The following is a 22,099-nucleotide window of genomic DNA, read 5'->3' as shown; positions in this document are numbered from 1 at the left end:
CAACTAGTAATAGTAAACCCAGGATTACAACACAGGTTTGCCTTGTGTGTAAAACCTGTGCTCGAATATTCTAGTACCAATCAGCCTCCGTAGGTCATCTCAAAGATGGTTTCTAAAAGGCACCCTGCTCAGTTGTTATGGAAAAGTCAAGAGACAATAAAAGAAGAAAAGGCAAAGCAAAGTAATGGGAAAGATTACAAAACACATATTCATTCCAAATTAAAGGCCAGCAAAGCTGCCTTTCATGGCACCACTTTCTGGATACATAATCCCATTCCAACTCTTAGCCTCAACTATGCCTAGGTTTAATGGGAATGTGAATGTCCTTATGTTAAACAAGAGAACCAGGGACATCAGAACACCTAGAAGACGAGGCTTGTAGTGGCAGGTTCTTCAAGTATCTGACTGGAATAGGTCCTGATACTGAATACATATTTGCTGAGAGAACTGATGAATGAATGAAATGAGTGAATGGAGTCTGATAATGAGTGTGGAAGAGAGCCAGAGACTGCTATCCTTTATTTCCATTTGGGTGTTCTTTCACAAATGGAAAGGACACTGGAATCACAGTGAGCTAGAAAACTTACAGATTGTAATCCCAGCACTTTGGGAGGCCAAGGCGGGCGGATCACGAGGTCAGGAGATCGAATCCATCCTGGCTAACATGGTGAAACCCCGTCTCTACTAAAAATACAAAAAAAAATTAGCCGGGCGTGGTGGCAGGCACCTGTAGTCCCAGCTACTCAGGAGGCTGAGGCAGGAGAATGGCGTGAACCCGGGAGGTGGAGCTTGCAGTGGGCCGAGATCACGCCGCTACACTCCACCCTGGGTGACAGAGCAAGACTCCATCTCAAAAAAAAAAAAAAAAAGAAAAGAAAACGTAAGATTGCCTGCAAGATCTTTGAGGGCTTTCAGGGCTATGACATTTTATTTTGTATCTCCAGCATCTAATGGAGTCCCCTGCAGTTGATAGGCACTCAATAAATATTTTCCAATAAGTAATAGAATAAGCCAACAATATAGGTATAAAGGGCTGGACATTTTCTTTTACAAGGATAAAGTAATATTCTCTGCTAAGATCCCCACCATAATAGGAAGGTCTGTGAGAAATCCTCAATGAGCTTGGAATGGAAGCTAGAAAATCTTCTGCAGTAAGAGATATGTAAAAATACCAGTCAGGTCCAAGTATGAATGGGCCACAGCAGACCTATAAAACTTCATGGAATCACAAAATGATGTAGGAAATTCATCACCCAAACAAGTAGCCAGTGGGAGGAATTAAACTTTCCAATAAAGCAGAGAACATTCAGCATAATCAAAGATCAGAATGACCTAAAAGGTCACTCATGATAGGAGGAAGGAGGTCCTTGCTCTCTGACACAGGAGATGAGTTTACAAGTGCGACAGTGCACAGTGTCTTTCATGTGGTGACCTTCAATAACTTACTATGGAAAGAAATGAAATGAGCAAGGAAAACAGAGGGAGGGAGGACGGATTAGTGCTCCTAAAATTTGCCTCGTCTGGAGTTTTTCTTCCTACTCCTGTCAAGGAGCTTTAGTTACTGGGTTCTCCAGGGGGCCTTGTTGTCAGGTACCTAGTAAGCATTTTCTTAGCACAGATCCAGAAGTCAGGGATGGAAAAACTACAGAGGAACACCCTTGGAACTCTCATGTAAAAAGCTCATAATGACCCTGTTCGTTACTCCCAGGCCCTAATGTCATACTCTTCAGCACCCTATGCTTTCCTTCACAGCACTTCTAAATGTTGAGTAATGGGATTAGTAGTTTAATGAGGGCAAAAATCAAGTGTGTTCTGCTAAATCCTGTCTTCTCAGGAGCTAACACAGTCACTGGATTTAAATGAATACATGATTTACTATTTTTAAGTGTCATTTTTTGGTCTGATCATAATGATAAAAGGGTATTTTCTGCTGTTTTAAAAAAAAACAAGCACCGCATGTCATTCTAAATGTATATCATATATGCATTCTATGGTAAAGTTAATTTCAAAAAATCTACCAGAAGTTTAAAATATATTAATCTGGTAGAAAACATGTATGAGGTTATATATTTTAGCCTGTAATTCTGAAGGTTAGTTTAGCCCAAACTCTTTATTTTGCAAATGAATAAACTGGGCCTATCATGATGGATCTCTCTGTTCTGTCAGGTTATTAAATTGTCAGTATTCATTGCTTTCAGCATGCCTGCCTCAAAATGTACTTGCTGTTTTTAACCTTCATAGGCTTGGAAATAAAATAACCAAGCTGTTTAGCAGGTATATAATTGGAATAAATTAACTCTGTGTGATGAAGGCCTAAGGGCAGCTACTGTGAGTCAAGTCAATGTTAGTTCCTGGACATCTGGCATTGATTTTGGTCTCTCAAATGTCTTTGTGACTTTCTTTCTAGCTCTTGGTGTCATTCAGGTAAATGACACTTCCAGAAAAAGTCTGTTTATTACTGGAGTTAATAGAAGAAATGACACCAAAACTCTAGATCTTTGATTTTCCATTAAATGTTCTCTTAAAAATGCAGTTCAATTTAGAAAATGATGTGTTATATTTTTAAAAATTCATCATGTAGAGTTCCTACATAATGTTGCAATAAGCCCTTGGCCTTTATAACAATGCTCTGTAATTTATAGATACTTACAAATATTATTTCAATTGATCTCCAATGTTTTGATATGGACAAAAATATTACTTATCTCGTTTTACAAATAAGAAAGCTGCATCTGGAAAGTTCAGGTGACAAGTTCCACGATGCCAAAGTCAGTCACTGGCTGACATGAGACTCAAACTCTGATCACTTGAATCCCAGAACTCTTCTGTTACCACATGGACAGGTTTGAAAATAATAATCAGCGAAACAGAGCTAGTCTAAATGTGTACTTACTGAATTTCAGGAAATCGCAACTTTGTTACTTCCCAAAATGTATATTTCTAAACAAGAACACACACTCAACAAAATATGTACAGTCTAAACAGCAACATGGGATGTGTCCCGCCTATTTTATTCTCAAACCAGAAAAGACATAATTAAACCTACAGGAGGATGTTAAGCAATATGCCAGGCATTGTAGCATTCACTATTACCCGTGAACTCACAATGACTGTGAGAAGTCAGATGCAGCTGAAAATGCTGCCTTACCTCTTTCCTCAAAGTTTGAGCCATAATCACCCGTAGGAGTGGACCATAAAACTGGTATTAGGGGCATTCATATTGTGTCCTCTTAATCCTCTGGAACCATCACCTCTCTGACTTTTACTAACCAGATTATGCTGCTGGTATTGATTCGTCTGACTAATGCCTCACTGTCACTAGACCTCCAATTTCAGTATAAAATATTCACTACTCCTTGAAAGGTAATACGTTAAATTGCTATCAGTCATTAACATATAGTGCTGAATGAATGTCTTTGCCCTCATTCTTTGCTGCAGCTAAGTGTATCTGAGGTTTAGAAACAAAGTGGTTTAAATTTAAGAAAATAAAAAGACAGAGAGAGACAGAGAAAGAAAGAGAGAGAGAGAGAGAGAGAGAGAGAGAGAGAAGGGAATTTTGGAGCCTGAGCTACAATAAGGCTAACTGAGGATGCTACAGCTGGTTTCTGGCCACAGGGTTCCAATGTGGGGTAAAACAAAGCAGAGAGGAGAGGGCAGCGGGAAGTTTGGGGGAAGGCAGAGGGGGCAACAGAATGCTGAAATGGAGCAGAATAGAAGAAAGTGAAAAATAGAGAAATCAAAGGCTAAATAGAAACTTAATTTTGATAAAGTTGGCCATATTTTAAAGACATCACAGATTTCTGTGAAAGGATAATATCAAGAAATTATTTCTAGTGAGTTAAAACATTTTGTTAAATATTGCGTGCTTTACACATTCAGCACAAATGGTTATTAATGAAATACTAATGCTTAAAGATTATTTATTTATGGCTCTCAAACAGAAATGGTATTGTATCAACTCCACTGGGTACGCTTTGTCCGGTTTGATTTTCTAATTAGCAATTCTTAGCATGATTAAATGCTAAATACACAGCTGTGTAAGGCTTCAGCTGGTAGTAACCAGTAGTGCCTAATACTGACTTTTTAAAGAGAATAACAAAAGTACTCAAATACTGGATATAAACCTTTTGAGGCCTTATTCCCTATTCAGCTGAAAGAAGTAATCAACATAAGCACTGATTGTATACAATATGTGAATAAAGCTGATATCTATGTATTATTTGTCATTTCTGTTAAAAAGTTATGTGGACTAGAGGGAAAATAAGCCTAGCTTAAATAATGTATTCAGTTGAAATCACATATAGAACATATTACATTGATTTCCAGTAAACTGTAATTTTAAAAGACTAAAGTTATTACTAAGCAAGTCTAGAGGGATAAACTATACCATCCATATCAAAACATTATCAGAATCCCATATGTTCTGAAAAATGAGCTTTTTTGTATTCATATGAAAAGTTGTATACAATCTAGTGCATAAATAACTTATCTTTTCATTTTTACATTATTTCTTCTTGTAACATCTAATGCTTCTAAAAATTGGAAACAAATTCTGTCTTCATAACAGGAAACTGACTCAAATTATACATCAGAATAAATTTCTGCTTTTTAAATTCGTAAAGATCTGGTAAACAAGCCTCATTTGAAGTTTTATTTACAAAGCAAGTTACTTAAAACTTAACTGAAATAACTGGATCTTTTTTATGAGGGGGGAAAGCATTTGAACTTTACCAAAATAAATTTGCAAAAGCTTGAAGCATTTTTCTATAATTTCAATTTTTTCCTTAAAATGTTTCTAAAGAAATATTTTACAAAATCTTTTCCACAAATTCTCTATCACAAAAAGCTGAAAGGTACAATTTTTAAAAGGTAAGAAAATTATGTATACGGCTTGATGCGTTTCAAAATTCTCTTTAAAATTATAGTTGAAGAAAAAAAGTCTTTCAATAAAAATGGTAATTCAATTATATTCCTTGGGGGAAAAATGTACTTTCTGTATTGTACAAAATCAAATAATATGGTGGCTTGAATTTATTTATTTATTTTTTTTTTGAGACAGAATCTCACTCTGTCACCCAGGCTGGAGTGCAGTGGCATGATCTCAGCTCACTGCAATCTCCGCCTCCGGGCTTCAAGTGATTCTCCTGCCTCAGCCTCCTGAGTAGCTGGTATTACAGGCGTGTGCCACCATGCTCGGCTAATTTTTGTATTTTGAGTAGAGATGGGGTTTCATCATGATGGCCAGGCTGGTCTCAAACTCCTGACCTCAAGTGATGGTGGCTTGAATTTTTAATCATTGGTTTTTAAAAAGCAAATATTACTTGTCTTAAGGTTATTTCGAATTATTGATCATGGTTTACTAAAATAAAATCACAGCTTCACTAGTACACAAATTGTAAAATTGATTCTTTTCTATGCCTCTCGCTTGTCCATCCTCTGCAAGATTCCATCTTTATGAATTATCAGAGATCTGCCAACTGCACTAGAAATAAGAACATTTTAAGAATAGAAATCTGTATTTTAATATATGTATAAGGCTCAAAATGTTCTCTTTCACACCATCACTGAAGTGGAAGACACTTTAAAGACCATCCAAGCCCTATCACTGACCCACTCACAATTTTGTGATAAAGAAAGATAAAGTGATCTTGCCAAGGACTAGATATTCACCTGGTTCCCAGTGAGTACTCTATCACCTCTACCAATGGTCTGATGCCACAAATGTAAGTGGATTGTTAAAGGAGAGTATAAGTTTAGTCATTTATTACTATGTATCTACTTAGCAACAACTGAAGTTGTCCAGTGACTAAGACCACAGGTATACATACCCACCTAACTCATGGAAACATCCAATTCACCAACACTGATAATGGATGGACCTATGATACCACTTTTTCTAGTTACCCTTTATCCTTTCCTAGTCATGACTTCTCAGAATTCTTGGAGACTCCTCTTCCTCCTCTTCCTTGGAGAGTCTATAAGCCACTACATTTATTTCCATGGCTTTCCTATAATCTTTTGGAAGGTAACTCTCACAACTGAATACCCGGCATTGACCGTTCCTATCAACTCCATGCTCACATGTTCAAACATCAATTTGACATTTGAATCCACTCATATACCCACAAGTTTTTCAAATTCAATATGCCCCCAGCTAAACAATGTATTTTTCTAAATAACTTCTTCATCCCTTACTCTTTTGCATCAAGGAAATGCCATCCACCAGTTGCTCAAGCAAGAAAACTGGGTTTTTTAGAACCGCCCGTCACTCAACTTCACCCCATTCAATTCTACCTCCCAAATATACTTGGAATTATACCACTTCTCACCATCTCTGCAGCCATCAATACACCTCTGAGCTACTGCGACACTCACCCAATTGATCCTGCCTGTCTCCTCTCTTCCCCTTTTATTGTTCTTTTTCCACAAAGCAACCCTGATCCTTTTTTTTTAAGACAGAGTCTCACTATGTCCTCCAGGCTGGAATGCAGTGGCACCATCTGGGCTCACTGCAACCTCTGCCTCCTGGCTTCAAGTGATTCTCCTGCCTCAGCCTCCCGAGTAGCTGGGATTACAGGCACCCACCACCATGCTTGGCTAATTTTTGTATTTTTAGCAGACATGGGGTTTCACCATGTTGGTCAGGCTGGTCTCAAACTCCTGACTTCTTCATCTGCCCACTTTGGCTTCCCAAAGTGTTAAGATTACAGGTGTGAGCCACCACACCTGGCCCAGAGTGATCCTTTCTAAAAGTAAATCCAATCATGTTAAAGCCCATCTACAGCTTCAGAAGGAAATTCAAACCTTGGCCAGTGCACAAGGCTTTGTATGATATCATCTCTGTTCATCTCTCTAAGGTCACCCCAGTCACTCTACCCTAGTTCCATGCCATCAGCTTCTCAATCCCCACTGATCTTTCTCAGTTCTTCAAAATGTAAAGTCTTTCCCACTTTGGGATGGGTGTTGGTTTCCTGGAATACTCTCCTTCCATCGGCTGTCTCCACCTTCTCAGGAGGCATTACTCTGATCACCTGAGAAGACTACTTATTTTCTATCGCTGCATTCTTTTGGCTTCTGTTACAGCACTTTAGCTTTGGAAATATGCATCATATTAATTTGTTTACATCTTTATTATTTCCCCTATTAGACTAGAAGCAACACAAAAAAAACTATCGATTGCACTTAACATTGCTAGCTCAGTGCCTGGCACATATTAGGTACCCAATAAATCTGCAATGAATGCATAACTAAATGGCCATCTATCCTTTTTAAGTGTGGCTATCTCTTTGCGGTTTGTAAAACCTTTTCAATGTTACACATGTGAAAAAGTTCTAAGAGGACTTTGTAGTGAAAAAAAGTCAAGTCTGTTTATCTGTTTCTCATCATGGCCTGAAAACACTAGTGGAGGAATTTAGTTAGCATCAAGGTTTTAACAATATTTACCAAGCCAATTAAGTTGCTTTTCACTGATACAAAGTCTGGAAATTTATAGTGTAACAAAACTTTTATTCCATTTTTGCAAAATAAATTAGGCAACTGCATTGGCTTTTGCAACTCTGGATTACATTAATTCAAAACATATGCATTAAAACCTATACTATGTAAGCACTGTAGTAATAGGTATGAAAATGGGTGGGATATAAAAGTTGACTGACCTGAGATGCCTCCTCTCAAAGAGTATTGCTTCCTCCATTATTTGTTTCTGAAAGATTTAAAATTCCTTAGAACCTAATGTTTTCCTTAAAGATCTGTGCAAATCAAATCTTTTTAAATGCTATAAGAAGACCTTTTCTCTAAACCTAATTCAGCATAAAACAATTGAATAGACATTTATTAAGTAGTTACTATATTCAATGAAGTGTAGAACCAAGTTAGCTTACTTTGTAAAGTTTATTTTTACTCTATCACATATCCAGGGAGGAAAAAAGCAGAAGAAAATCCAGGGAAGCCAGGATCCACCTCATGGTCTTAAGTTTCCCCTCCTGCATTTGAACACCATAATTTTTCTGAAAATCTACCTGGTCAAAGGCCACCCTTATGAAATACTATATGTAAATGACCACTTTTATAGGAACTTCTTTGAAGTTTTAGGACAAAGGAAGACATGCTCGTCTGTCTCTTTTTCTCTCTCCTGTATAATAGCATTTTCATCTCTCACAGCTCTTTCTAGAATGGATGCTCTATTAACCAACTAATTAACTCTTTGTTTATATTAATCAGAATTCTTGAATCTTCTTCTAAAAGTGGTTCCTACAAATAGCAATAAATGCTGCTTTACAAAAATATACCCTGACAGAAGGTCAAAAGCGAATGGTGAAGATGAATTAAAACAGGGAAAAGAGTTGAAAGTTATTAGTTCTGAGGCCCTTACCTATTATTGACATGGCTGTACATGGCCATTCTATTTAGATCTATATCTTAAAGCAAGAATTGATCATTCAACAACATCATCTTAGTTTCACAAAATGGAACTGTAAGGTAATGAGCTGTTCAGATCTATGATGTAATCCAGGGCTTTTCTAGTTCTTGAAATCTAGATACATATCCATTTGTTTGGGTGCAATTTACACTGAAAATAACTTTTTAAAACAGAGAAAATATTTAATTACCAGAAAAATGATTCTCATACAAAATGCATTACATAATGCTATTAAAATTTATGGATCACATGGATTGTGTGAGTTTAAATTAATGGTTCTCAAACAGTGGCTGGTCCTCTGACCAACAGTATCAGCATTACCAGGTAACATGGTACAAATGATTAGACCCACCCCAGATCTACTAAGTGGCCTACAATCATGTACTGACAAGAATTTAATGGAATTCTGATCTAAACAATACTGAGGAGAGTGAAAGAGAATACAAAGAATACAATGGGACATTACTTTTCTTTTGTTGTTTTTGTTGAGACGGAGTCTCACTCTGTTGCCCAGGCTAGAGTGCAGTGGCACAATCTCAGCTCACTGTGACCTCCGCCTCACAGGTTCTAGCAAATCTCCTGTTTCAGCCTCCCGAGTAGCTGGCACTAGAGGCATGCTGCACAACAACGCCCTGCTAATTTTTTTTGTATTTTTACTAGAGAAAGGGTTTCATCATGTTGGCCAGGCTGGTCTACAACTCCTGATCTCAGGTGATCCGCCTGCCCCAGCCTCCCAAAGTGCTGGAAATATAGGCGTGAGCCACCGAGCCCTGCTGGGATATTACTTTTAATGACAAAAACCACAATTACTTTTGTACCAACCTAATAAATAATATAGGAAGAAGTTAGTATAAATATTGGGGTTGGATGCTGAGTCTGAACCTTAGATCTTAGAAGAAACTACTAAGCCTTTTTTGGCATTTCTAGGTTACTGAGTCTAGTTCTTCAGGGTCTGAGTGTGGAGGAGATTCAGTGTAATGCTGGGCTAGAAGGAAGGCAATCATTTATTTGCCTAGAGTTTTCCCCTAAACTCACTCAAAAATGAGAATCACAGAGTCAGGAGAATGGATAGGTGTGGAGCCAGCAGAATAGGGGTCTTCTGTTGAAAAACAACAGTGTCCTAGGTAAAGAAGCCAGCATTCTGATGAAGCTCCTCCCTTAATTCTTCTTTCTACCCTAGAGAAGACATATCTATCAATTTCTGTTCATTTCTTAAGAAACTCCAGGTGATCTAAGAACCACGTATCTCACACAATTGTCATCTTCCTTTTACTTCAGTGAGAAAAAGAATGGAAGAAAGAAAAAAAAAATCCCCAAGATGGAAACAGAAGTACCAGTGTCAACTGCCCAAATGAAGAGAGGTGAAACCATAGATGCTCCATCCACTCCCCTGAGAACCATTCTTCTCTTCAGCATGTGGAAAATAAGAAGTGATCAGTGATTCCATACTCTTGGCTCACTGTAAGTTACAAGAGTTATTACAGCAATAATAAGAGTAATAACTGCCACCACCAGGTACTCTCGTGGCTCTCATATACCAAAAGTCCTCTGAAGTAAGTACTGACATCCTATCATCATTTTAATTAGGCTGACTCCTTTATCCAAAAGAGTCATATGAAGATAAGACTAAAAGTCAGGGCCATTTGACTAAAAAAGTCCATGTTTTTCCACTTTGGTATTTTGTACAACGAAGAACAATACCTGGAAAGGTGAGATAAAATGTTTCATAAACAAAGCCAGAAAATAGGTAGTTTGTCTTCAGTGCCACTGATTTGTCACAAGCTCTTGCTTACAACATCCTGTCAAAATCTGAGCTCAGAAATAGATCTGATAAACCCTTTGGCAGTAGAAATTTAAATTCCATAAATAGACCTGTTTGGCTTAGAATAAGAGTATTTGTGAAGAATATCATCCCCCAAAACTGGTGTCAACAGTAATTTAATTGAGAAAACTGTCATTTCTAAAAATTATCAGTTAAAAATATTTCCCTTAAAAATATTGCCAGTGTTTGACTTAATACCTAAATGAACAATTCTTTAGGGCTTATTAAAGCTTAAAAACTTAATGTATACTGGGGTTAAAATCATGTCAGATCTTGCAATATCAATTCAAAACAAGTTTGTTTGATTCCGTTCATATATTGGATCTCCTATCATATCAGGAAATCCTTATAAGCCCATATGCTTATAGAAGCAGATGATAAGCTACTAAAAGCTACAATGCTGCTTAGAAAATTTCTGTATCAGTGAACTAAAGAGTTAAGTCATTGATAGTTTCAACGGTGCTTCATTTATTTACTTCCTGGATAGATTTCTTTAGAAAGGTAATTTGGTTTCTTACTACAAAATAATAACAAAATACATGATTAACCTATAAAGCTTCTGCAAAAACATTTTACATTAATGAGTTCCCTTAGAGAATTTATTTTTTCTGCCAAACTATCATTTAACAGTTCATTAAATATTAAACTTTTACTGAGTGCCAACCATTTTTCAGGCATTCAGGCTATAGAGTATCAACCTTCTGAGGTACTCACATTCTAGTTAAGAGAGCCATCTAACAAATAAACAGAAAGTACTATCGTTTCTGAACTCAGAATTAGTAACTGGAATGAAATTATTAGTTTCTTCTAGACATTGTCACCTTCAATTTTCTGACCCCCACATAGCTAACAACATAACATAGTACTACTATACAGATGAAGCTTTACATCTCCAGCTTTAAATTTCATAAGATAACAAATTGCATATGTAATTATTAATAAAATGGCCTTAATTTTCCACAGCTGCTGCAAATCTGATTCAAGTCTTTAAGCCCCAAGGACCCTAGTCCCATATCCAAGCCTAGAGACTTCATTTATTAATGGTGAAATCAGCTTTCAATCACCATATGTAATAAGAAGTAATGGCTTCTATGTTCATCAAGGAATATCAAGTATGGAAAGTCACTATTTTGTTTCTTCGTTTCATTTTTCTTCTCATAAACTCACCTGCTCACAAGTGGTTAATCTAACGACTCTGTTGCTCAATCTCTCATTGTCCCCAAGATCATTCTCTGAGGGACTTCCAGCAAATGACAAAATGACAAACAGTGAATATCTCCTGGTCCAGTCCTTGGTTCCATGTGTTTTCTTATCTGTTTATCTCATGTCTCCCCAAGACTATGCTTCCTTAAATAAAAATGTCTCCACAACTGGTGAAATTAAGATGCCCTTAATACTCCTAATGTGGAAATATAGCATCTCTGAAGAGCATCAGATGAGTGCCATGCTGCCTCAAATCATCTTCCAAGACGGCAATAGCTGGCTTGACTTTCAATACTGTCCCTGTTTATACACATATTTGGAAGACAGAAAACACTATTTTAGTTTACAATTGGGTAATGTATGGTTATCTTCTTTTCTCACTAACGTTAGAGTGGCTATTCTAATTCATTAAAATAACTTACTACCAGCTGAGGCAGTGGCTCATACCTGTAATCTCAGCACTTCGATAAGCCAAAGTGGCCGGATCACTTGAGGTCAGGAGTTCAAGACTAGCTGGCCAACATACCAAAACCCTGTCTCTACTAAAAATATAAAAAGTAACTAGGCGTGGTGACACACACCTGTAATCCCAGCTACTTGGGAGGGCGAGGCAGGAGAATTGCTTGAACCCAAGAGGTAGAGGCTGCAGTGAGTGGAGATCATGCCACTGCTCTTCAGCCTGGGTGACAGAGTGAGACTCCATCTCAAAAAATTAAAAAAAAATTAGAAAACCAACAACTTAGCACGGATTTTTGGGTTGCTTAATGGCTGGGACAGTATACAGACACAAATTTGGAACAAACAGATGATAGTTATAATATTCATATTATTGCACTAACTCTATCACCTATTTTTGGCAACTATTTCTATTTGATACAGTTCATTAAATATTAAACTTTTATTGAGTACCAACCATTTTTCAGGCACTCAGGTTATAGAGTATCAACCTTCTGAGGTACTCACATTCTAGTTAAGAGAGCCATGTAAAACAAATAAACAACAACAACAAAAACAGTACAACAATAACAAACAGTAGTTAAAGTGCGATCAGGTGCTACGAGAGTTCAGGGCTGTAGAAGTTGAAAAATGGCAGAGAATAATTGCCTGGCAGCCTAGGCCGTTTCAGCCAATGGGAAATCATCTAAAAAGTATCACTGAAACATTTACTTTTCAATAACTATTAGATTCCCTAAGTAAACATGTACTATTCTTTGGTGGATTATCTGCTAATAAAATTAATAAAAATTAAAATAACTTTCTAATTAGGTGTCATTATTTCATTCACATTTAATATTTAAAGGATCTATGTGGTCAGGAGTAGTGGCTCAGGCCTGTAATCTCAGCACTTTGGGAGGCCGAGGCGGGCAGATCACAAAGTCACGAGATCGAGACCACCCTGGCTAACACGGTGAAACCCCATCTCTACCAAAAATATGAAAAATTAGCTGAGTATGGTGGCACCTGCTTGTAGTCCCAGCTACCTTAGAGGCTGAGGCAAGAGAATCACTTGAACACGGCGGGCAGAGGTTGTAGTGAGCCGAGATCATGCCACTGCACTCCAGCCTGGGTGGTAAGAGTGAGAGATTCCATCTCAAAAGAAAAAAAAAAAAGAATCTATTCAAATAGGGGCCTGTCTACAGACCTCCTTCTTGATCAAAGCATTTTTATTTTTTGATCTTTGTTCATGTTCTCTACGGGCCTGCAATGATAGAGTAGGTAAACCACTATATGAATGTGATCCAACCCAGAATTCTTCCCCTCAGTCCACATCGTTTGAAGACTCCTATTAGAGGCAGCCAGGTAGTAGATGATAAGTTGTTTTTCCAGGCACATTTCTAACATGTATTTTAAAATGATTTCTACTATCAAGGCACACAATTTCTTCACTCTACACTGACACAACATTTTGTAATCAAGAGCATTTGAATTTAGGCTGATTTAGTTTATCAAATCTCTAAAGCATAATTAAAAGTCCATATGGTCTCATTTGACTTGAGTATTAAGCACTGACAATCTTCGAGAGATATAAAATAAATAAGATTCAAAAAACTGCTGTCTCTGCATGGTTTTATACAAAATTGTAAGTAAGTAAATGACTAAAATGAGTGACAAGAGATGCAATCACCTTGGAAAAACACCTAATAAACAGCAAAAGAACCCACATTACACCTGACTTTGCCACAGACTATCTGTGTGGCCTTTGATGAAGCCTTTGTACCTACTATGTGAAAAATGGATGGACTATTCACTATCTCTAGTCTACCTACTTTAAAGGAAAGAATAAATAAAATGAATGGAGCCAAACTATATGCTCTCTACAGGATTTCCTTAGGATCAAACATTGTGAAAGCTTATTTAAAATGTCCATTATAAATTTTCTCCACCCCTTCATCCCAGGTTGTGAAATTCAGTCCCACTGTCCAATCATTTACAGACATCTGGAAAACCTAATCTATGCCCAGTGTAAGATACCAAGGCAATTAACAATTAAGCTGCTATATGTGAATCATGTGTTCTATGCAGCTACTTTTTGGGCCCTCCTGTGTTATTGTCACAACAATGCCCTGTAAATAATACAGGCATTTGAGAAACTCAGTAACTTTTAGAATGAAAAGGAACAGTTTATTATTTCAAATAAATCTAGTAGAAAAATCTCACTGGGAACACACGTTCATAAGCACATAAAACCACACCAGAATAAGGAATACTCGAAAGAGTACTGCACACCATTCTTCAAAATACTCTCCGCTCAAAAACTATAAATAACATTCTGAAATGAAAACAACCCTTCACAATGATAACATAAAAGACTTCCTGTAATAATAATACACGTATCTATGTCCACATACTATATATAACACATGCACACATGCCGTGTCTGTGCGTGCAACCAAACTAAATGGCACAAAGCAAACTTAGTAAATGAAAAACGCATTTCAAAAGAACCACCACAAATAGCCCAGAGGAAAAACAAGAAAGAAGTCCACAAAGAAAGTCAAGCCAATGTCAAATGAGAAATTATGGCAAATTAAAGTTTATTTTGAGTAATACCTTATGTCAACCACCAAAAACCACTAAAAAGATGCTTTTCATGTAAAACAAAATAGTGACACTAGTAAGGAAATCTGTGTGCAGAGGAATCCACGAGAGAAAAAAATGCTTGGATGGTAGAAAAAAAAAAATCCCACATGCTATGCATCTTTTTGAAAGGTAGAGTATTGAAAATAAAACATATTTTCCTATACTTATACTGCGTCATTCAAGTTGCTGCAACTCAAGACAAAATGTACAGCAGAAACTGGAAGGAAAGAAAAGGCAATCAGGACATTCTTTTTTTTTTTTTTTTAACAGGGTCTTACTCTGACAACTAGGCTGGAGTCTAGTGGTATGATCTCAGCTCACTGTAGCCTCGACCTCCTGAACTCAAGTGATCCTCCCACCTCTGCCTCTTGAGTAGCTGGGACTACAGACTTGTGTCACCATACCCAGCTAATTTTTATTTTTTGTAGAGACAAGGTTTCACATGTTGTTGAGGCTGGTCTCAAATTCCTGGACTCAAGTGATCCTCCTGCCTTGGCCTCCCAAAGTGCTGGGATTACAGGCATGAGCCACCATGTCTGGCTCCTTTTCATCATATACTTCTTCAATCAAGTGATTGAAGAAGAGAGATAGCACCCAGATGAAAACCAAAGGGAGCTGGCAGAAGGATAGTGTTCTAGTTGGGAAAAGATGACAACCTAGAGAGAATAAGGAAGATTTGTGTAACATTTTAAATGACTCAGGTAAGGAAAAGACACACTTGATTACCAAATCTTCCAGAAGCTGCTTCTAAAATCTGATGTTAGCTACCTTTAGGAAGGTGACTCTGACAGAGAAGGTTTGAGGATTCAAAACGAGCTTGGATAAATTCATGAATGGCTAAGATAAGCTGAGATCAATCCCTATCCTTTACAGTTGACGTCAGAGAGAACAAGTGTGCCCTCATAGCCTACAGTGGCTGCATATATTTGAAATGTTGTGGGTGTACAGGCCATTTCTATGTTTCCAAGTTACATGAAATATATCAATATATTATTTATTAAATATAACTCTAATGGCCATATTAGAAAAGCCTACATGTTGTATATTTCTAATCACCTTACTGCCTCATGACAAAATTCAGTCATGTGATTGTCCTCATCTATATTAGAAAATCTGGATTTACTCTTCATCAAGGCCCTGACAGAATTTTTAGTATGTAGTACCAGAGTTAGAAATCAACAATTTAGCAAAATTGTTTTGAGTGGCTATTTCCAGAGGTAGGATTAAAAGTAGTTTGAATAGAGAAAGTCCTGCAACAAGCCCTACAATTCCTAATAAATGGGATTTGATGTTGAGGTTAAATTGAGAGATTCAATCTGAGGTTAGAAAACTCACTACAACAATAGGTATGTACATGGCTTCTGCTAGTGTGGGATACCTAATAAAAAACAAGGATGGTGAAGAGAATACCAAGGGATTTACTGATGGCTCAACCAATAAAAAGAATTTAAGTTTGACATAGAGAACAGAGTTTCTTAAAGTGATTCCATCATTAAAATGAAATTGCAATAGAGCATGTTTTCCTCAAAACCATTACATTTACTTACTAGCTTAAGTTAACCGACTCCCTACTTTGATGGAAGTTACCACCTCACTTTCATTACTGGACATAAACTAGTGGTAATAACCTCCCAGAGAAGAACCTTTATTCACTTGTTTTATATTTACTTGAGTTCACTGAACCGAAGCTAAACATATATACCTATAATTGTGCTATTTGGGGTAGAACCGAGGGGATTTTGTGTGTAATTAAAGGTAAAAATCACGTATACTCATTAAAACTAACCAATTCACTATATTCTCCTCACATACTATAATTATTACTTAATCAGAAAACTACTTCCCAGCCAGTCTATTGACTATATGGCAGAGCGGTCTCTTCAGTATTACAGAAATGCTCATTCAAAGCAGAAATATTTCCCAGGGAAGTGGTGGACCCAAATAAACGGACTTTGGAGGCCCCATGTCCTAATCACCTTTTAGAGCACTGTATATATACAATAACAAATTGTATCTCTTCCAAAAATCAAAATTGACTTTTACATTAAAAAAGAATTACCAACGAATTCAGCAAACCTTACTTCTGGTAGTGGGCTGGCCGGTTTGGTTAGGATTCCTCCTACATAAACAACATTAGGCAGAGTGGGTCTTGGGAATTCCAGTGCTACGTCAGTACACAGCATCCACAGGCTGGACCCATGAACCAAATCATACATGGACTTCTCCGGCAGCAGGTTGTACTTCTGCATTATCCTTTCGTATTTGGGAAGAACTAGAAAGCTGACCCCTAATCTGGAAATGAGGTAAACACCGGTATTTTTCATCCTTTGCAGCAAGTTCATGCGGTCTGTGAGGAGTGAGTTAAACTCTGGGACGTATGCTAATGGAGCAGGAGCACCCACTTCAGCAGGATACCAAAGGCCAGTTGAAAATACAGCATATTTAACCCCTAAAAGATGAGCTATCACAAATCCACACATATCATTAGGGTCCACCAGCAGCAGGTCAAACTTTTCTTTCTTCAGACCCTGGATCAGGGCATGGTTGCCAACCATCATGTCACAGTTCTTAGTATAGTGATCCAGTATGTCAAACAGTTCGATTGCTGTCAATCTCCCAGAGAAAATATTCCGCATCTTGGACTGTAGGAAAGCATCTGAGGTGGTACTGTTAAAGATCCCTGGGTAGCGCTGGAGGCTGTAATGATTAGATGGGGCGATGTCTCTGCCTTCAGAGAGGAGGAACACTGTATGGTGGCCTCTCTCGTGCAAGGCTGAGGCTAGCGTCTTGAAAATGTACATATGGCTTTCAAACATAATTGGCGGCACGATGATGATTTTGGCAGCCTTCACTATCCCAACAGCACTCCACAGGAGCATGAAATATGGAGTGTAAGACTTCATAGCTGTAACAACAACCAGAAAACAACTTAAAACAAAATACAATGCTCACCATTCAAAACAAGCAGTCACAAAGCATTTTTCCCCAAAAATATGTGATCTAATACTTTGTCTAAAAAAAAAATCACTATTAAAAATTATCCTGATATTTGTTCTAATTACCGCCTTATTTTTGAAAGATCAATTATGTTTAAGTATAGAAATGAAAGCAAAATTGACATAAACTGAAATATATTAAAAATGGATCTATTTGGGAAGAAAATTGCATTAGTAAACTATTTTCAAACATTTGAAATAACATTTTGATAAGGTTGAATGACACATAATATATCTTTTTGGAAGGAGATCTATGAAATATCTATGGAACATCTGTTCATCTTCTAACTGAATGTCATTGTTAATCCCAGGAAGAAGAGCTGACCTTTTTAATTTCCAGGTATATGAGCATGTGCCTCTTATTTAAATCATTTTAATTCAACAGTTACATTTGCAGTTATAATCAAAGCACACTAAAGAAAGATTGTTTTAGAAAATAATTATTTTGAATGGTAGTTTGGTGATTCTGCAGAAAAGATTTTTTTCCAGAGGAAAAATAATCTTTAACATATATTTTCCCTTTACCTAAATACCATAAGTGTCCCAGCAATCTATATTTATGTAATCTAGGTCAATTTGCTGATGCATTTCAGGGCATTATGTAAAAGAGAAACTTCTAATAGAAAAACTCAAGAGGGTTAATGAATCTCAGTAAATACTTATTGAAAAAGGACTGATGAATGATTATGTCTCAGATCACACTTGCTATGTTGTACCTTTAACTCAGGTGCAAATGTCAAGTCAGATGATGCCTGTACACTTGAGGGCTGGTACTTCTCCTACTTTTTCATATTAATAGATATGTATAATAAAGTTGTCTTCTATTTTTTTAGAGATAAATATATTATACATGGGGACCATATAAGTGTGCAAATACACCCACTAACCTATTCAATATAATTAATTCTTATACTCTAAATTAGACCCCCAAATAGATCTAAACACTCACTCATGCAAACTGGACACATTTCAAAAAACTCAAATTAGATTTATACACACATCACCAAATTGATACCTATTTTTACCCCTTAAAATACATTAACCTTCTTATTTGTATAAATTCCTACCAACTAAATGCAGTTTTAACAACTATACCTTCTCAACATTCAAACACTGCAAGCAACCTAAAGAAACCAATAGCAGGCAACTAATGGATTCTTCCAATAACAAGAGTGAACTCTAAAATACATATATATCCAGATTTTTTTTCCTCTCCTACTCTAAGGAAAGTTTCAAACTATTTGAAAGTTGAAATTATACCATTAAGAATAAGTAAAAGTAATGCATATTACAAACATATAATATAAATGTCACTTGCATTATTATAAGGGCTTAAAAAATAATTAACTTTGGAGAAGATACTGATTCTATACTAAAGTTTACTCTACAATTACAAGATCAGTAAAGAAACAAAATTAAGGGGCCTATCTTAGAAAAACCTTCCAAATCTTTATTCTACTGTACTGCCTCACCTATGTGTCTCTACAATGTTGCCTTCTCACAAATCTGAAAAAGGGAAAATGAGAGATTTTACAAGGAAATATTATCAACTCCAGGGATGAGACTAATGCCAATACAGGTAGGTGTTCCAGCAGCTACTGCCCACTGCTGTCACTTCTTGCATATTGGAGAGGAGAGTACTTGATGATGGAACGATGGTAAAAAACTGCTCTCCCCACTGGGTTCTGGATCTAGCTGAGCAGACCATAGACATACTCCGTTCAGCTACAGTTAAAACTACTTAATCTATCATAAGTAACTTAAAACAAAAATGATCATAGAGAACAAATCCTTTCACTGTGTTTTTGTTTAATTCTTCCTTTTTAATATTTTATTTCAGTAATTACTAAAAAGTAAAAAGAAATCACATAATTTTTTAATGAACAACTGCTTATATTTTAGAATAGCACTGTCAAAGAGAACTTCCTGTAATGTCAAATATGTTCTATATCCTCACTGTCCAATATAGTATCCCCTATCCATGTGTGGCTACTGAACAGTTGAAAATGTGGCTGGTATGACAGAGGAACTGAAACAAATTTTATGTAGTTTTACTATATGTTGCTAGTGGTTACCATACTAGAATAAAGTTTTAATGTATATAGATTCTAAAAGTTACTGTTCAGAAATACGAATACTCATGTGACAAAATACTATCTAGAAATCATACCTACTAGTTTTCCATACATCTTCATTTAACAATACTGATTACCAAGAAAGAACTATCATTTACACAAGCATGACATTCTACTGTTAAAACACAAAATTAAACAGCACTTTAATCTCATAAACATCATTGTACAAAATGACTAACACAACTAGCAACAAACACTGAGATTCTTGCTAGTCTAGAATTACTTGAGTATGTCTACTGAAAACATGATTTTCTGACATAATTATTGTATCATATCCTAAATTTAATATTTTGCTTTTTAAACCTTTACAGTTAGGGGTTTCACTTACAAGGTAGGATACCGTACCATAATTTCTTACCAAGATACAAGCACTTACAATATCTGTTCATCAAAACAACCAAATAAGCATTCATTGATTCATACATTGGTACTGAAGTACCTGATGCCACACAAAAATGTTTAAACTTTAATTATGACCCATCATTTTCAATATATGACTTACGGTAGCACTTGACATTTAAAATGCCAACAATATGGATTTTTTAATAGAAGGTTAAAAAACGCTATGTCTATAGTTTCTTGCCTAATAACACCAGGACAGGGTTGAATGAGATTTTAAGTGTAGTAACGTCCAAGCAATCAACTAAAGCATGAATCCACTCTTACCAATGCTTGTCAAACCTGAAGGCTAGTGACAACTGAAAATTTCCCCTATTATTTTTATTATTTAACATACTTCTCAATGTAATAAGAAATAAAGGAGGTGAAAAGATAAGAAATCAGGAAACAAGACTTACTGAGTATTAAAAGATTTTCTTCACAGGAAACTCTAAAGAATTAACAAGGCAAACGAGTAAGAAAGGTCAAGATTCCAGTTACCAAACACACCTCCCTCAACAGCTTTGATCACCAGAAATAAGTATTTATATGTTAATCTATTTATTTTTCAAAAAGACACTGGGAGTTATTAAAAAATAATAAATACCCCAAATGACAGAAATTTTTATTTTTATGAAGCTTGCATTCTATTGGAAAGAGAGAGAAAATAAAGAAAATAAACAAAAGTACATACTATATAGCCATTTGAAAAATATTACCAAAATAAAAAGACCTTCTATATCCATTTCTTAAATATAAAAGTTTTTAGCTGTTGATTTTAGTTAACTTAAGAATCTGAATGTTCTATTTGGATTGAGATTATAAAAAATTTAAGGAAGTATATATTGGTATTTTAATGTGTTTTGTTTTTGTTGTTGTTGTTGAACAGATTTCTTTTTTAATATAATGACTGTGTACACGGACAACTGAAAATAGGGAAAACCCCCAAATTAATGTTTTAACAAATTATAAGCTGTTACTAAAGACCATATGCCTGTATTAAAAAAAAAAAAGTCCAATAGATGAAGTCTCTCATTCAAGCCAGCAGTTTAAACAATTTCTCTTTTCATAAAAGTTGCACATTTCAGTGGTATAAATTTATCTTTTTTAACACTTCACATAAAAACATGTGTACCCTCTCCTTCTATATTTAATCATTAGTAGTCTCTAAAATGGTAAAATAAAATTGAATTTATATTAGCAAATGAAAGTGCAAGTTTGTATAGCTAGGCTCAGCAGCAAAAGTGAAAAATAAGAATGAAAGATTAAAAGCTGACACATGCCGCTCAGAGCAAGGACTTCCATGAAGGTCCGTGTCCTGTGTGCCAAACACAGTCAATATTCCATCATTTTCTCATCGCTCTTAAACGAGCAAAACCAAATTCTTTTTCTATTGAAAGAAATATTAAATCTTTATTTTCCCAACATAATTTGTGATCAGGTAAGGCAAAGAGAAGTCCACCACCACTGGGGACAGCAGTAACATACAGACTTCAGAAATAGCCCTGAATCATCAGTAACATTCTCTCTTGGTAACATCAGAAGGAATGCAGCTAACAAATTAAATTTGTAATGTTGTCACATTGTTCTAGTTTATTTGATTAGTTTATCTAGAAAAACTTTATAAATACATTATGTAAGAGGGCAGTAAATTATTTTCTTGCTTTGAAAAAATAAAGTTTTTTCATATTTTAAAACATTTTAGTCTGCTTTTGCAAAAGGAGTTGCAAGAAAACCGTGACAGCTGGGTTTGCAGAATGTCCATGTACAAGTTGTATTTATAAGAACCTGGTAATCTGCCTATAATTTGCTTCTACAAATAGAGCTTTTTGCAATAATATTTAAACAAACAGGCTTAAACTCTTCCCCTATTCATTCTACTTGTAGAGCAAAGAGGTACTTATTTTTCAAGTATTATAAAAGGTAAAAATTTTTTTGCCAATTTTACATTTTAAGCTTTCAAGACCAAAAAAAATCATGCCTAGTCAGCCCATTTCTTTTATAATCAAATTCTCTTGTCTTTTAAAGAATGCAGAAAAATATTGATTGCTAAGAAGGAGCACAC

General features: G+C 36.0%; 1 protein-coding gene across 2 annotated transcripts in view; it reads right to left on the bottom strand.

Annotated features, from left to right (window-relative positions):
- UGT8 (UDP glycosyltransferase 8) overlaps positions 1–22,099 on the bottom strand; it is an 84,674-nt gene that overhangs the window by 39,819 nt on the left and 22,756 nt on the right. For both annotated transcript variants that reach the window (XM_007999640.3, XM_007999642.3), the window contains exon 2: positions 16,607–17,430. In XM_007999640.3, coding sequence (XP_007997831.1) covers positions 16,607–17,428 — 822 coding nt within the window. In that variant the 5' untranslated portion in view covers positions 17,429–17,430. The remainder of the gene's footprint in view (positions 1–16,606; positions 17,431–22,099) is intronic.

Source organism: Chlorocebus sabaeus, chromosome 7, assembly GCF_047675955.1.
Source record: "Chlorocebus sabaeus isolate Y175 chromosome 7, mChlSab1.0.hap1, whole genome shotgun sequence".
In the NCBI taxonomy this organism is placed as follows: domain Eukaryota; kingdom Metazoa; phylum Chordata; class Mammalia; order Primates; family Cercopithecidae; genus Chlorocebus; species Chlorocebus sabaeus.
The sequence above is the reverse complement of the archived record's forward strand: the minus strand, read 5'-3'. Positions and strand labels throughout refer to the sequence as shown.